The sequence below is a fragment of the Quercus robur genome, chromosome 10 (assembly GCF_932294415.1).
Source record: "Quercus robur chromosome 10, dhQueRobu3.1, whole genome shotgun sequence".
Lineage (NCBI taxonomy): Eukaryota > Viridiplantae > Streptophyta > Magnoliopsida > Fagales > Fagaceae > Quercus > Quercus robur.
Window position 1 is genome coordinate 38,558,523 of NC_065543.1, and position 17,311 is coordinate 38,575,833.

Sequence of the window (17,311 nt, forward strand, 5' to 3'; positions counted from 1 at the left end):
ATCAATGTGGAATCCCGGATGGTATTAGGCAGCTTTCGAATCTAACTTATTTGGACCTCTGCAATTCTGGATTTGCAGGCCAAATCCCAGCCGAAATTTTACACCTTTCTAAGCTGGTTTATCTTAATCTCGAACAAAATTTATTGAAGCTCCAAAACCCTGGCTTACAAAGCCTGGTTGAGAAGTTTCCAAACATGGAGAAGTTATATCTTAGTCAGGTTGATATATCTTCGACAGTGCTCAATAACATGGCGAACCTTACTTCTTTAACTTCTCTTGAAATTGAAGACTCTGGTTTGCATGGTGAGTTCCCGGCAGGAATTTTTCAACTACCAAATCTACAGATCCTCGCTGTGCAGTTCAATACAGATCTGACTGGATATCTTCCAGAATTTAACAGAAGCAGCCCCCTTGAACTCTTGAATCTTGCGGGTACGAGTTTTTATGGTGAGCTACCAGATTCAATTGGTGACCTCAAGTTGTTATATTATTTTGACGTTTGGGAGTGCAATTTCTCTGGACCAGTACCATCCTCACTTAGTAATCTTACCGAGCTCATCAGTCTGGACCTTTCATATAACAATTTAAAGTCTGGTACTTTGGATTGGATCGGTAAGCAAACTGAACTCAATCAGTTGGGCCCAGGGAACCTCAAGTTGAATAGTAGCATCCCATTTTTTATTCGAAACCTTACCCAACTTACATATTTAGACCTTGGTTCTTGTAATTTAACGGGCCATATTCCATCTTGGCTAGCAAACCTTACCCAACTAGTTGATTTGCGACTTAAAAGAAATGGTTTGCATGGTTCAATACCATCATGGATATCTAGGCTTATGAATCTTGAAACTCTCTGATGAGGATAAAAACACTGGCAAGGGTGACGGCACGTGCCTGACAAGGGTGACGGCACGTACCTGACAAAGGCGACGGTGCAGACCTGGTAAGGGTGAAGATGCAGACTTAACAAGGATGACGAGATGGTCTTGCCGTCAGCATACCTTCTAGGCTGACGGTGATGTAAGGCAAAAGAACTCCACATAGGGCCGAACTTCCTGAAGCTTACGGAGTAAGCATAGACTGACGGGATAACATAAACTGATGGCGTCAGTCTATGAAGTTTCCATTTTGCACGTATAAGTAAATAACTTGCTCCCCACGTTTCATGGAACCTAAAGACTCCTATATGGAAAGAATCCCGTAAAATACGCCCAAGGAGACTCCTACAAGGAAAAGACTTCTACTCCAAGGAAAAGAGGGTCAGCCCTCTCTACTATAAAAACCCAAGCACCCTCACAAACTAAGGTATGCGTAATTTACCCTCTCTAGCACTCTAGAGCAGCGAGAATAATTCTAATTTGACCTTCGGAGGGTACTTGGCCGGTACCACACCGGTACTCCCCGCTAGGTTATTCGTTTTCGTTGTGCAGGTGCCATTAGTGATCGTACGAGGAACGTGTGACTCATTGGTGGTATTGTTTTCGGTATCATCAGTTGGCGCCGTCTGTGGGAACATCGCTTTAGCACGTTCTCGCTTTCAAGACAAGAGAGTTACATGGTACTCACTCGCTCAATGGCGACCAACAACGACATTCAGGAAGAAGAAACTCCTACAACCGCGCTTGAAAGACAAGTGAGAACACTCGCCGCCGCCGTGGAGCGCCTCACAAAGCAAAATCACGACCTAGAAGAGCAACTGAGACAGAAGAATGCAGCTCCCAATAACCAAGGAGCAGAGCAGGAAGGAACCAGCGCTGACAGGAGAAACCAGGAAGGACCCCAGGCCAGCAACGCCCCGAGCAAACCTGAACGACAGAACACGAGCATCCCCTCCCTCGCGGAAACCACTCCGCCCCTCGTTCTCGCGGAGATGCAAGCCATGAAGGAACAAATGGAGGTTATGATGAATGCTCTCAAGGGACGAGTATCGAGCGACCTTGACGACCTTGTCAACCGAACGGACTCACCGTTCACCACTACCGTCAACTCCTACCCGTTGCCGAGCAAGTTCCGCATGCCGCAGATAGACAGTTATGACGGGGTCAAGGACCCACTGGACCACCTGGAGACCTTCAAAACCCTAATGCACCTTCAAGGAGTAGCGGACGCCATCATGTGTAGGGCCTTCCCTACAACGCTAAAGGGCGCGGCAAGAATTTGGTTCAGTCGACTGACCCCAAACTCCATCAGCACCTTCAAGGAACTCAGCGCTCAGTTTACCGCACACTTTATTGGAGGCCATCGGTACAAGAAGTCTACGGCTTGCTTGATGAGTATGAAGCAGCGAGAAGACGAAACTCTAAGAGCCTACATCTCCCGTTTCAATAAAGAGGCGCTCTCAATCGACGAAGCGGACGACAAGATACTTGTCGCGGCATTTACAAATGGTTTGAAGAAGGGCAAGTTTTTGTTTTCCATATACAAAAACGACCCAAAAACCATGTCAGAAGTACTTTATCGTGCCACAAAGTATATGAACGCTGAAGAAGCACTCTTAGCTCGGGAAGAGAGGCCTAGAAAAAGAGAACGGCAGGAAGACGGTCGGCAGGACCAAAGCCGAAAGAAGGCAAGAACCGCGGACCGAAGGGACGAAAGACGCCCTAAGCCCCTGGGGGGAAGGTTCACAAGCTTCACTCCGCTAACAGCCCCGATAGATCAAGTCCTTATGCAGATCAAGGACGAGGAATCGCTGACGTTCCCAGGGAAGCTGAAGAGTGACCCCAACAAACGTTCACGAGATAAGTACTGCCGATTCCACCGCGACCACGGCCACGACACAGCAGATTGCTATGACCTCAAGCAGCAGATTGAAGCCCTTATTAGACAAGGAAAGCTGCAGAGATTCGTTAGCAAGGAGAGGGCGGATCCCCCCGCACAAGACCAGCACCCCCGACGGGACAATGAGCGACCAAGGCCCCCAATTGGGGATATAAGGATGATCGTAGGAGGGATAACCGCTGCCGGGTCATCCAAGAAGGCCCGTAAGACCTATCTCCGGCTGATACAAAATGTTCAACTGACGGGAGCCGTGCCGAAGATAGCAAGAAGAGAAGGTCCCGTGATCGGATTCTCAGAAGAAGACGCACGACGCCTTCACCATCCACATGACGACGCACTCGTCGTCAGCTTGCGTGTAGGAGATTACAATATGCACCGGGTGCTCGTCGACAACAGCAGTTCAGCAGATATCTTATACTACACCGCGTTCCAGCAGATGAGGATCGACAGGGGGCGACTGATCCCAACAAATGCCCCGCTTGTCGGCTTCGGCGGGAGCCAAGTATTCCCACTGGGCGCAGTCACCTTATCCGTAGTTGTGGGTGATTACCCCCAACAGATAGCCAGGGACGTGACATTCTTGGTTGTTGATTGCTCATCAGCCTACAACGCTATCCTCGGGCGACCCACGCTCAACTCATGGAAGGCAGTAACCTCCACCTACCACCTGATGATTAAGTTCCCAACTGACTACGGAGTAGGGGAGTTGCGCGGGAATCAGATGGCCGCGCGCGAATGTTACATAGCCATGGTGGAAATGGAGGATCAGGTTCAGACTTTAAGTATAGAAGAGCACCGGACGGTAACGGAGCCGGTTGAGAAGCTAGAAGAAATACCCCTTGACAGTTCCGATCCTGGCCGAACGACCAGAATTGGAACACTCGCTAACACCACGACCCGTCAAGAGCTCATAACATTCCTTAGGCAAAATCAAGACGTATTCGCATGGGGTCATGAAGATATGCCAGGAATAGATCCTTCAATCATGGTGCATAAGCTGAATGTGTCGCCCGCCTTTTCACCCGTCAGACAAAAGAAGAGGGTGTTTGCCCCGGAGCGGGACCGAGCCATAGCAGAGGAAGTCAGAAAGCTACGGGATGCAAACTTCATCAGGGAAGTGTACTATCCCGACTGGTTAGCAAATGTAGTGATGGTGAAGAAAGCGAGCGGAAAATGGCGAATGTGTGTGGACTTCACCGACCTTAACAAGGCCTGCCCCAAGGACAGCTACCCCCTTCCCAGGGTCGATGTCCTAGTAGACTCTACGGCCCGACATCAGTTGCTGAGCTTCATGGACGCTTTCTCAGGATACAACCAAATCCGGATGCACGAAGCCGACCAGGAGAAAACGTCGTTCGTGACCAGCCAAGGCCTATTCTGCTACAAGGTCATGCCCTTCGGCCTGAAGAACGCGGGCGCAACATACCAAAGGCTCATGAACAAAATGTTCGCGCAACAAATTGGGAGGAATGTCCAGGTCTACGTAGACGACATGCTAGTCAAAAGCCGAAGGGAGGAAGATCATCTAGGAGATCTCAAAGAAACATTCGACACCCTTCGCTCTTACAACATGAAACTCAATCCGGGGAAATGTGCCTTTGGAGTGACGGCAGGAAAATTCTTGGGATTCATGGTGTCTCAAAGAGGGATCGAGGCAAACCCGGACAAGATCCGGGCCATTATGGATATGGCACCACCAAGAAATGTGAAGGAGGTGCAAAGCCTCAATGGAAAGATAGCGGCACTGAATAGGTTCGTGTCAAGGGCGACGGACAAGTGCTTGCCCTTCTTCCGAACATTGAAGAAATCCTTCGAGTGGACTGACGAGTGCCAACAAGCGTTCGAAAGATTGAAGGCTTACCTCTCCTCCCCACCACTGCTAAGCCCGTCGCAGCCAGGAGAGGAACTTTTCCTCTATCTAGCCGTCTCCCCCGCAGCCGTTAGCGCGGCCTTGGTCAGAGAGGAAGAGAAGGTGCAGAAACCCGTGTACTACGCAAGCCGAGCGCTTCACGGTGCCGAAGAGAGATACCCGCCCATGGAGAAACTTGCCTTCGCATTGATTACGACAGCCCGTAAGCTCAAGCCATACTTCCAAGCTCATACTATAAACGTCCTAACGGACAAGCCCTTACGACGGGCGATGAGCAGCCCTGAAACGGCGGGACGATTAGCACTCTGGGCCATAAAACTAAGCGAATTTGACATTCAATATCGCCCGCGGACCGCCATCAAGGGACAGATCGTCGCCGACTTTATAGCTGAGTTCACCCATGGGGAAGATGAGGGGGCAGCAGAGTCCCCTCAATGGAGCATATATACGGACGGATCGTCCAACAGACAAGCCGCAGGGGCCGGCATCGTGCTGCTATCGCCCGAGGGAGACACCATCGAATGTATGGTCCGTTTCGACTTCCCTGCCACCAACAATGAATCAGAGTATGAGGCTCTGATAGCAGGACTTGACCTTGCCAAAGCAGCAGGAGCCGCCAGGGTAGTCATCTACTGCGACTCACAGGTCATCACTAACCAAATAAACGGAGACTACGATTGCAAGGGCGAAAAGATGAAAAGGTACCTTGGCGAAGTAAAGACAAGGGTGGGAGACCTAGAAGCCAAAGTCATCCAGATTCCCAGAGAAGAAAACCAGAGAGCCGACCGTCTCGCGAAGGCCGCTTCAGCTGAACAAATGGTCATCCCTGGTAATGTACTCTCTTTTGTACAGCTTTCCCCGCTAATAGATCTCAGCAACATGCAGGAAATATGTTCCGACAGCAGCTGGGTAGCACCGTTAGTTTCGTACTTAAAAGACGGGGTCTTACCAGACGAGAAGGACGCCGCAAGGAAACTTAAAGTCCAGGCGGCAAGGTTCGTCCTGATAAAAGACGTCCTATACAAGAGAGGTTTCTCCCGACCGTATCTGAGGTGCTTGGGTGCGGAAGAAGCAGACTACATCATGAGAGAAGTACATGAAGGAATCTGCGGAAACCACTCAGGGTCCAGATCATTGGTACACAAGCTTGTACGAGCAGGGTATTATTGGCCCACCATGCAGAAGGACGCCGAAGCCTACGTCAGGACCTGCGACAAATGCCAACGGTTCAGCAATATCATCAGACAACCGACCGAAGAGCTGACCCCAATGACAGCCCCATGGCCGTTCGCACAATGGGGATTAGACATTATGGGACCATTCCCTACAGCTATACGGCAGCTGAAATTCCTGGTAGTAGGCATCGACTATTTCACGAAATGGGTGGAAGCTGAAGCTTTAGCCACGATTACGGAGAAAAACGTTCGGAGCTTCGTCTGGAGATGCATCGTATGCAGGTTTGGCATTCCTAGAGTCTTTGTCTCGGATAACGGGAGACAGTTCGACAACGATCACTTCCGGGACTTTTGCTCACAGTTGGGAATAAAGAACCACTACTCCTCCCCCGCCCACCCTCAAGCTAATGGACAGGTCGAAGTCACGAACCGATCCTTGCTAAAGATCATCAAGACTCGGCTTGAGGGGGCAAAAGGTATATGGCCCGAAGAATTGCCAAGTGTACTATGGGCATACAGGACGACGGCAAGAACACCCACAGGAGAGACTCCGTTCCGCCTGACGTACGGAAGCGAAGCAGTCATCCCGGCCGAAGTTGGACTCGCAAGCTACAGGGTACACAACCACGATGAGAGCAGAAACGACGAGGCTATGCGACTACAGCTCGACCTAGTGGACGAGATCAGGGCAGCAGCAGAACAAAGGCTCGCTAGGTACCAGGATCGCATGGCCAAATGCTACAACTCTCGGGTCCGACACAGAGACTTCCAAGTCGGAGACCTTGTTCTTAGAAAAGTCATGGGCGCCGCTAGGGACCCTACCCAAGGGAAACTCGGCCCCAATTGGGAAGGTCCTTACCGAGTTTCGTCGTGGCAGAGAAAAGGTACTTACCACCTTGAAACATTGGAGGGACAGAAACTACGACATCCATGGAACACCGAGCACCTACGGAAGTACTACCAATAGGAGCAGCAGCATGAAGACCAACTCCTTTTATATTTTTTCAGCAAATTATAGTTTAACTCCTCAGATTTATCGTTTATTTTAGTTTTTTCGCAACAACTTTTTTAGCCCAAGGGGCAGGATTTGGTTTTAATTACTTTTATTTAAATGCATGGCAATAAGAGGAGTTTTATTCAGAAATTGCTGAAGTGTATTTTCCTTCCGACGGTCCACTAAGTTTGAAGCCCAAAAAACGACTAAGTCCATAACACACGGACTAAAGAAAAAGCCGACGGCCCAATAAGATGGAGTAACCATCACAGGGCCCAGGCCTTAATAGTTGACGGACTAATGAAAGATGTCAAGGCATCAAGGCTAAAAAAGCCAAGAAAACAGTGGTCCGAAAAGGCTAAAAAGCCGACGGATCGACAAAGATGTCAAAAGACATCAACACCTAAAAAGCTGACGGGCTAAAACGATGTCAAATGACATCAAGGCCAAGGCCAAGAAGGTGACGGCCCAAAAAGGCTAAAAGCCAAAAGACTGACGGTCAAACCATCGTAGGGACAAAGTCCTCAAAGCTGACGGGCTAAAACGATGTCAAATGACATCAAGGCCAAAGCCAAGAAGGTGACGGCCCAAAAAGGCTAAAAGCCAAAAGACTGACGGTCCAACAAGATGGAGTAACAATCGTAGGGACAAAGTCCTTAAAACTGACGGACCAAAAGGATGTCAAATGACATCAGGGCCAAGGCCAAGAAGGTGACGGCCCAAAAAGACTAACAGCCTAAGGGCTGACGGTCCGATAAGGTGGAATAACCATCTTAGAGGCAAGGTCATCAAAACTGACGGACCAACAAAGATGTCAAAAGACAACACTTGTAAACCGACGGTCGTAAAGCTGACGGGATATTCAAACAGTTTAAAAAGCCGACGTATTAAAAGCAGACGGGAATTTCCAACATTTGTCTGAGATAGAGATAAAAGCGACGGAAATGAAATACGTGCAACTATGCATAAACGTCAAGGGCACTTAAACATTACAATTGTTTAAAACTACAATTGTTTAAAATTACAACTGTTTAAAACTACAACTGTTTAAAAAATTACAACTGTTCTCCAAAAAACCGCCTAAAGATTACAACTATTTTCAAAAAATTTTACATAGCCATGGTTAAGTAGGAGGAGCGTCAGCAGGATTTCCGTCAGCCTGATGATCTTCAACATCCACGATAACGGTTGGAGAATCTGAAGCTGTAGGATTAGCAGCAGGCTGAGCCAGGACTACCGAGCCGTCACGCTCCGGAGTGGGTTCTGGCTGAAGAGAGACGTCGTCTCCATCATCCATTGAAATCCCAGATAAGTCCAGCTCCGGGAAGGCCGACGCGACCTGTCGAAGGCAGTCATCGAACCCAGTGCCGTAATATTGACCACATGAGTCGATAAATGACTGCGACGTTTTGAAGTGTCCAATCGCGTCAGCCCCCGCCGTCTGTAACTTCTCCTCCAGAGCCGTCACCTCTCCTTGGAGCTTGACGTTCTCGCCACTGACCGTCGTCAGTTTCTCCTTGACTTCCTGCAGCTCCTGGTTAAGAAGACGGACGGCTTCCTTATACTGAGCCTGCTGATTCAGCAAGTTCTTGTTATGGCTGCGAACTCGACTGACGACCCCCTCCTTCGCCACGCAATGGTCACGGAGGGCTTTGACACGAACCAAGGCCTGAAAGAGCATATCCGTCAGATAAAAAGTACGCCAAAACAAGATACGGCATGTTCAACCCAAAAATGTGAGAAACTTACCCTGGAGAGATCAAAGAGGGCCGACGCCCCTAAATCCTCCGTCCCTACTTGATCACAGGGCTCCATGTCCGTTGGTTTTATCAGGGACTCAACCTCCCCGACGGCATATTCTTTGTGGGTTAGGAGACGGCACGGACCCTCAGTGACGGGACCAGCGGAAGTCATCACCCCCTTTCCCGCACCATGGCCAGACGTCGGAGGGGACTTTTCCTTCAATGGTTCGACTGACGGAGTGACGGCAGGCTTTTTTGAGGGACGGCCGTCACTCCCGTCAGGTTTCCTCTTCGCCACTTTGGCGACGGCCGTGGGGGTTGACGAGGCTTCCCCCCCTGCTTCCTTGGCCTTCCTCTCCTCCTTCTGACGAGCTGCGGCTACCCGTATCCTTTGCTTCGCGGATTCCATCTCTACAACACAAACAAAGACTGATTAGGAAAAGTGACGGAAATAATTAAACTGACGGGAACTAACTCTACTCACGTCGGTGCGCAAACCCTTCCAACCTACGAGCTTCCTCTGACGGATCTGGGCCGCAATACAAATGGAGGGTGTCAAGGGTGATCAAGTTCCTGCACTTGCGGTCTTCCAAAGGGATTTCTAGAATCCGCTGGATGAACTCCTCCTGCTCGTCAGTTATATGCGGGCGGGTATAAGCTGAAAAGAAAAGAATAACAAGTGTTAGTACCGTCACTTCAAAAAACACACGAGCCTCATGGGTGACGGGATTGACCTGAATCCTTGACAAAGGCCCAGGTATTGTCAAAGTAACCACTGGGCATCGTCGCCCACTCCTCCTGACGGCATACCCAGTCCGTCCCCTCAACAAAGAAATACCTACTCTTCCAGTTCCTATTTGAGTCAGGCATATCTGACACTAACCGTAGCCCTTTCTCTCGGGCATTAAAGTGATACGTCCCCTTAGACGAGGCAATATGGTGAGGCCTGTAGCAATAAAAGAACTCTCCCAGTGTAAGCTGACGGTGTCCTCCGCTAAGACTGCCCCATAGGATTTCAGCTCCTATAAAGGTCCTCCAGGCGTTTGGGGCAATCTGGGTGACGGATATTCCTAGGAAATCAGCTAGCTGACGGTGCAGAGCCGTCAACGGTAACCTCAGGCCCGCAGCAAACATGGCGTCATACATACCGACGTCAGCTGTCCGCCCGGAGTAACACCTCTCACCCTCTCTAGGGAGACGGATGGGAATGTGGTCTGGGATCTGATAGCGAACCCGTAACTCCCTAAAGACCTTACCACTCATCCCGGGCAAAAATTTGTTGACGGCCTAATCCTCAGGAAGAATGAAGGGACGGTTATCTCCGGAACCCTCCGAGGTCCCTTCACTGGATCTCTCAGCCCCGTCACTATCATCCCCGTCAACATTTATGCCATCCCCGTCAACATCCATTCCAACCCCATCATTTTCATCCCCTCTTCCCTCATCCCCATCTCCCTCAGCAAAACTCTCTTCACTGTCAGGAGATTGGGCTGACGACTCTCTCTCTGACGGGAGGGAGAACTCTGACTCATTTCCAGAACCAAAGGCCTCGTCTTAGCCCGCTCCCTCGCGGACTGACGACTCGTCACAAGACGCGTCACTCGACATCTGACTACCTACAAGTGACGGGTTCAAACTAAGTACCTAGGCTGACGGCCTCACTTATGAGCCAAAAAATAAAAAGAAAAAGAAGTAAGGAGAGAGGATGAAAACCCACCGGTATGGAAGCCTTCTGGACGGCTCTAGAGACAGCAACGGTAAAGTGACGGTGGTGAAGCTGACGAAAGGTGAGCGACGGTCTGTCTCTCCACAAATTCAGCAGGGTTAAAATAGTGAAAAATGACTGAAAACGCTGTTTATATATATGGAAAAAATGGCGCGGAAGACGAAGCGACATCTCGTCAGGAGTGAGGCCAATGGGAACGAGCCACCTGTCCAGGGCATTAAATGCTCAGATCTACGCGATGTTTCTGCCTCTTTTGAAAACAAACTCCATAACCCGTCAGTGCAGAGGGTGACGGAGGTATGGAGTAGGGGGCAAATGATGAGGATAAAAACACTGGCAAGGGTGACGGCACGTGCCTGACAAGGGTGATGGCACGTACCTGACAAAGGCGACGGTGCAGACCTGGTAAGGGTGAAGATGCAGACTTAACAAGGATGACGAGATGGTCTTGCCGTCAGCATACCTTCTAGGCTGACGGTGATGTAAGGCAAAAGAACTCCACATAGGGCCGAACTTCCTGAAGCTTACGGAGTAAGCATAGACTGACGGGATAACATAAACTGACGGCGTCAGTCTATGAAGTTTCCATTTTGCACGTATAAGTAAATAACTTGCTCCCCACGTTTCATGGAACCTAAAGACTCCTATATGGAAAGAATCCCGTAAAATACGCCCAAGGAGACTCCTACAAGGAAAAGACTTCTACTCCAAGGAAAAGAGGGTCAGCCCTCTCTACTATAAAAACCCAAGCACCCTCACAAACTAAGGTACGCGTAATTTACCCTCTCTAGCACTCTAGAGCAGCGAGAATAATTCTAATTTGACCTTCGGAGGGTACTTGGCCGGTACCACACCGGTACTCCCCGCTAGGTTATTCGTTTTCGTTGTGCAGGTGCCATTAGTGATCGTACGAGGAACGTGTGACTCATTGGTGGTATTGTTTTCGGTATCATCACTCTCTATCTGGGTTATAATCAAATTGGTGGTATAGTTGAATTTGACTTTTTTTTGAAACTCCAAAACCTCTCTGTTCTCGAACTATCTTCCAACCAAATTTCATTGCTGACAAAGCCTAGTAAAAACATAACTTTTCCAAAATTTCGGATCCTACAACTGGATTCTTGTGACTTAGATGAGTTCCCAGATTTTCTAAAAAGCCAAGATGAATTGGAGATTTTGTCACTTTCAAACAACAAAATTAGTAGCCTAACAGGTTTCCACCAACTTCTTGTTATTCTGCCATGGACCAATCTAGGATATTTGGATCTTAGTAATAACAAGCTACAGGGATCACTTCCTATCCCACCACCTTCCATCTCTTATTACTCAGTCTCAAATAACACACTAACCGGAGAAATTCCACAAATGATTTGCAATCTAGGTTCTCTTGTTACCCTTGACTTGTCATATAACAACTTGAGTGGCATGCTTCCAGATTGTTTGGGAAACCTTAGTTTTTCCTTATCAATTCTCAATCTAAGAAGGAACAACTTTCACGGCAACATTCCTCAAATATGCAAGAAGGGGAGCAAATTGAAAATGATTGATTTTAGTCAAAATCAATTACAGGGGTGGATACCAAGATCATTGGTGAACTGTACTATGTTAGAAACTCTTGTTCTTGGAAACAATCAAATAAATGATTCTTTCCCCTCTTGGTTGGGGGTTCTTCCAGAATTGGGAGTTCTTATATTACGATATAATCAACTCCAAGGTGCAATAGGGAAAACCGAAAGTAATTTTGTATTTCCAAACTTGCATATTGTTGACATTTCATACAATAGCATCACTGGTAAGTTACAATTTGAGTACTTCCGAATTTGGAAAGCCATGCAAATCATTGGTAAGAATGGTCCTATGTATATGCAAGCAAACATGTGGTTCGATCTACCAAGATATGTATGGAGATCTCATTACGCTTACTCAATGACATTCACAAACAGAGGCATAGAGATTGCATACAAGAGAATCCCATTTATTTTCATAGCAATGGATCTTTCAAGCAATAAATTTGAAGGAGAAATTTCAGAACTCATGGGGAATTTGAAAGGAATCCAAGTGCTCAACCTTTCCAACAACTTACTCACAGGTTCTATACCCTCATCCTTGGAGAAGTTGACAGCGCTAGAAGCATTGGACCTTTCTCAAAACAAGTTGTCTGGAGAGATCCCTCCACAACTAACACAGCTCACCTTCCTTGCATTTTTCAATGTCTCTAACAATCATCTAATAGGGCCTATACAACATGGGAACCAATTTGATACCTTTCAGGACAAGTCTTTTGGTGGTAATCCTGGATTGTGTGGAAGTCCTTTGTCAACAAAATGTGGAAATTTTGATGGCTCATTGCTCCCTCCTTTAACCTTTGAAGAGATTAATCAAGACTCAAAGTTGCTATATGAATTTGGCTGGAAGGGGTTTTGATGTTAAATTCAAACAAGCTAGATGTTACCCAAACTGAAATAAATCTTGGTATGTGTTGTTATCATTACTATATATGTTTTTTCCTTTTCCTTTCTTTTTAGAGATTTAGGTGGGTAGCATCATTATACCAAAATCTATGTAATATGTCAGCGTTGTGCTTTTCCCTTCCCTGCCCTTTTCTTTTTGTGATCTTTTATTGGCTTTGGCCAGAGATGGTCTTGTGGTAAAACTATTAATGAAATTAAGTTATTGTGTACTATAATTGGACTCCAAGTCCTTAAATAAAATTAAGGCGTCGTCCTTCTTATATATGGGGTAATAAATTGGATTACAATCCCTTTTATAGCGTAATTGTCAGGAATTCTAGGTTTTACCTAAAAAAAGCAAAAAAGGGAATGAAGAATAAAATGTTATCTCACATATATATGTAGTATATGTGAAACCATGAAAGAGTGTTGTTCTTTGTCTTTGGTTTGAGAACCAGCTAAAATTAAAATAAAATAAAATAAATTATTGCAACCAAAGTTTTTGTATTAGGTATGGTAATTGGGTTTGGTTGGGTAGATTTTAAATTTTGTCCTAAATGAGTTAGATGTATAGTATTGTGTCACATAAGAATTAAGAATTTTACATATATATATATATATATATATTTTTTTTTTTATATCAATCAGTTTTTGGTGTTGACAGGAAATAAATATTAAATCTCTTATTCAACTATCAGAAACTTCACATGTTGAGCTAATTGGAACCCACAATTTTACATGTTATTATTCTAATATATATATATATATATATTAAAATTGAATTTAAATTTGATTATATATTTAAACCTCCCAATTAGAATCTTGGTATATCATATTTTCTTTAAATAGTAGACTATATAATTCTATAAACATACAATTATAATAAATGTCTATTAATAACTATTATAATTATGAAATTTCATATTTATGTTAAAAAAAAGTTGAAAAATTATCTTATATTAAACTTTCTTGTGCATTGCATATGTTACCAATCTGTATACAAAGACAATAGTGGTTAAAATCCCCTCACTCCCACACAAACACATATGACTATGAGAGAGAGAGAGAGAGAGAGAGAGAGCATTATTACAAATACCATACTATATTGATTGTGATATAGTACCAGGATGGCAAGAACTAGTAATCTGATATTGTTAGGGTGAAAAATAATAATTTAAAGCATGAACACATGGCATACTGAGAGATAGACAAGGTAGAAAATAATCTGATGTAGCAAATTTCATTTTTTGGAAATTGAGGCAAGATAGAAAATTGCTTGAAATGATGACAAATGGCATTGTTTTGACCTACTTCAAAGTGGTTTGAGTAGGTACAGAAACAAATAGATAAGGCAATGACACGTGCAATACAATCAATATGGGAGCAATTGCTTGAGGGAGTTATAAAAGGTTACCACGAACAGTTGGTTGCGCAACAAATGGCATTGAGATTCAACTAGGGAGCGACATATGCAAAGCAAAATAGGAAGTATCATCTCATACATATCATCCAATAGAAGTATCTCTTATTTTATTTTCATCCACAAATCTGACAATTTCCCCAATCTCATTTCAGTGCAAATCTAAGAAGTTTGTACCATTTTATTCTAGTTTTTCTTCTTATCCTTGAATTCTAAGAGTGCAAAACAAAATTCAGTACAACATTATGGGTTTATCAATTTCTCTGTTCGTGTTCATGCACTTTCTTGCTATACTTTCGTTGTACAATCTTATGTTGGCTAGCTCTTCTTCGTGCAACCATTATGCCACGATGATGAGAGCTTCGCCTTGCTGCAATTCAAGGAAAGCTTTATCATCAATCAGTCTGCATCTGATGAAACTTCTGCTTACCCGAAGGTTTCTTCGTGGAAGCTTGAAAGTGATGATTGTTGCTCATGGGATGGTGTTGGTTGCGATAAGGACACCGGTCATGTGATCAGCCTCAATCTCAGCAGTAGTTGTCTCTATGGTTCTATCAACTCCAGTAGTAGCCTTTTCCGTCTTGTTAATCTCCAGAGGCTGAATCTCTCCGACAATGACTTTAATCAATCTCAAATCCCTGTTGGTATTAGGCAGCTTTCGAATCTAACTTATTTGGACCTCTACGATTCTGGATTTGCAGGCCAAATCCCAGCCGAAATTTTACAGCTTTCTAAGTTGGTTTATCTTGATCTCTCTTTCAATTTATTGAAGCTCCAAAACCCTGGCTTACAAAGCCTGGTTGAGAAGTTTCCAAACATGGAGGAGTTATATCTTAGTCAGGTTGATATATCTTCGACAGTGCCCAATAACATGGCAAACCTTACTTCTTTAACTTCTCTTGTACTTGGAAAGTGTGGTTTGCAAGGTGAGTTCCCGGCAGGAATATTTCACCTTCCAAATCTAGAGTTCCTCGGTGTGTGGTACAATGCAGATCTAACTGGATTTCTTCCAGAATTTAACAGAAGCAGCCCCCTTAAACGCTTGAGGCTTGCAGGTACGAGTTTTTATGGTGAGCTACCAGATTCAATTGGTGACCTCGAGTTGTTATATGATTTTGACGTTAGGGACTGCAATTTCTCTGGACCAGTACCATCCTCACTTAGTAATCTTACCGAGCTCATCAGTCTGGACCTTTCATCTAACAATTTCAAGTCTGGTACTTTGGATTGGATCGGTAAGCAAACTAAATTCATTTTTTTGGGCCTAGCGAACCTCAATTTGAATGGTAGCATCCCATTTTTCATTCGAAACCTTACCCAACTTACATATTTAAACCTTGGTTCTTGTAATTTAACGGGCCATATTCCATCTTGGCTAGCAAACCTTACCCAACTAGCTGATTTGCGACTTGGTAGCAATGGTTTACATGGTTCAATACCATCATGGATATCTAGGCTTATGAATCTTGAAACTCTCTATCTGGGTTATAATCAATTTGGTGGTATAGTTGAATTTGACTTTTTTTTGAAACTCCAATACCTCTCTGTTCTCGAACTATCTTCCAACCAAATTTCATTGCTAACAAAGCCTAGTAAAAACATAACTTCTCAAAAATTTCGGATCCTACGACTGGATTCTTGTGACTTAGATGAGTTCCCAGATTTTCTAAAAAGCCAAGATGAATTGGAGATTTTGAGACTTTCAAACAACAAAATTAGTAGCCTAACAGGTTTCCACAGACTTCCTGTTATTCTGCCATGGACCAATCTACGATATTTGGATCTTAGTAATAACATGCTACAGGGATCACTTCCTATCCCACCACCTTCCATCTCTTCTTACTCAGTCTCAAATAACACGCTAACTGGAGAAATCCCACAAATGATTTGCAATCTAGGTTCTCTTGTTACCCTTGACTTGTCATATAACAACTTGAGTGGCATGCTTCCTGACTGTTTGGCAAACCTCAGTTTTTCCCTATCAATTCTCAATCTAAGAAGGAACAACTTTCACAGCAACGTTCCTCAAATATGCAAGAAGGGGAGCAAATTGAAAATGATTGATTTTAGTCAAAATCAATTAAAGGGATGGATACCAAGATCATTGGTGAACTGTACTATGTTAGAAACTCTTGTTCTTGGAAACAATCAAATAAATGATTCTTTCCCCTCTTGGTTGGGGGTTCTTCCAGAATTGGGGGTTCTCATATTACGATATAATCAACTCCAAGGTGCAATAGGGAAACCCGAAAGTAATTTTGTATTTCTAAACTTGCATATTGTTGACATTTCTTACAATAGCATCACTGGTAAGTTACCATTTGAGTACTTCTGAATTTGGAAAGCCATGCAAATCATTGGTAAGAATGGTCCTATGTATATGCAAGCAAACATGTGGTTCGATCTACCAGGATATATATGGAGATCTCATTACACTTACTCAATGACATTCACAAACAGAGGCATAGAGATTGCATACTAGAGAATCCCATATATTTTCATAGCAATGGATCTTTCAAGCAATAAATTTGAAGGAGAAATTTCAGAACTCATGGGGAATTTGAAAGGAATCCAAGTGCTCAACCTTTCCAACAACTTACTCACAGGTTCCATACCCTCATCCTTGGAGAAGTTGACAATGCTAGAAGCATTGGACCTTTCTCAAAACAAGTTGTTTGGAGAGATCCCTCCACAATTAACACAACTCACCTCCCTTGCATTTTTCAATGTCTCTAACAATCATCTAATAGGGCCTATACCACATGGGAACCAATTTGATACCTTTGAGGACAAGTCTTTTGGTGGTAATCCTGGATTGTGTGGAAGTCCTTTGTCAACAAAATGTGGAAATTTTGACGGCTCATTGCTTCCTCCTTTAACCTTTGAAGAGATTAATCAAGACTCAAAGTTGCTATATGAATTTGGCTAGAAAGTAGTCATGATCGGGTATGGTTGTGGATTTATAATTGGAGTTGTTATTGGACAAATTGTGATCGCAAGGAAGTTTAATTGGTTTATTTATCTTCACTTTGCAGTTCAACACCGAATAGGAAGATAATTGACTGGGAGGGGATTTTGATGTTAAATTCAAACAAGCTAGATGTTACCCAAACCGAAATAAATCTTGGTGTGTGTTGTTATCATTACTATATATGC

General features: G+C 44.8%; 2 protein-coding genes across 4 annotated transcripts in view; one reads left to right on the forward strand and one right to left on the reverse strand.

Moving 5' to 3' along the window:
• LOC126701593 (uncharacterized) overlaps positions 1–17,311 on the reverse strand; it is a 63,588-nt gene that overhangs the window by 26,637 nt on the left and 19,640 nt on the right. The gene's annotated exons all lie outside the window — the stretch shown is intronic.
• The window catches only part of LOC126701592 (receptor-like protein 7), an 84,090-nt gene that overhangs the window by 483 nt on the left and 66,296 nt on the right, over positions 1–17,311 (forward strand). Inside the window, exon 2 of one of the 3 annotated variants that reach the window (XM_050399791.1) lies at positions 14,592–15,035. The exons of 1 other annotated variant lie outside the window; for it this stretch is intronic. In XM_050399791.1, coding sequence (XP_050255748.1) covers positions 14,592–15,035 — 444 coding nt within the window. The remainder of the gene's footprint in view (positions 1–14,591; positions 15,036–17,311) is intronic. One more of the 3 variants, XM_050399793.1, reaches the window with a different exon arrangement.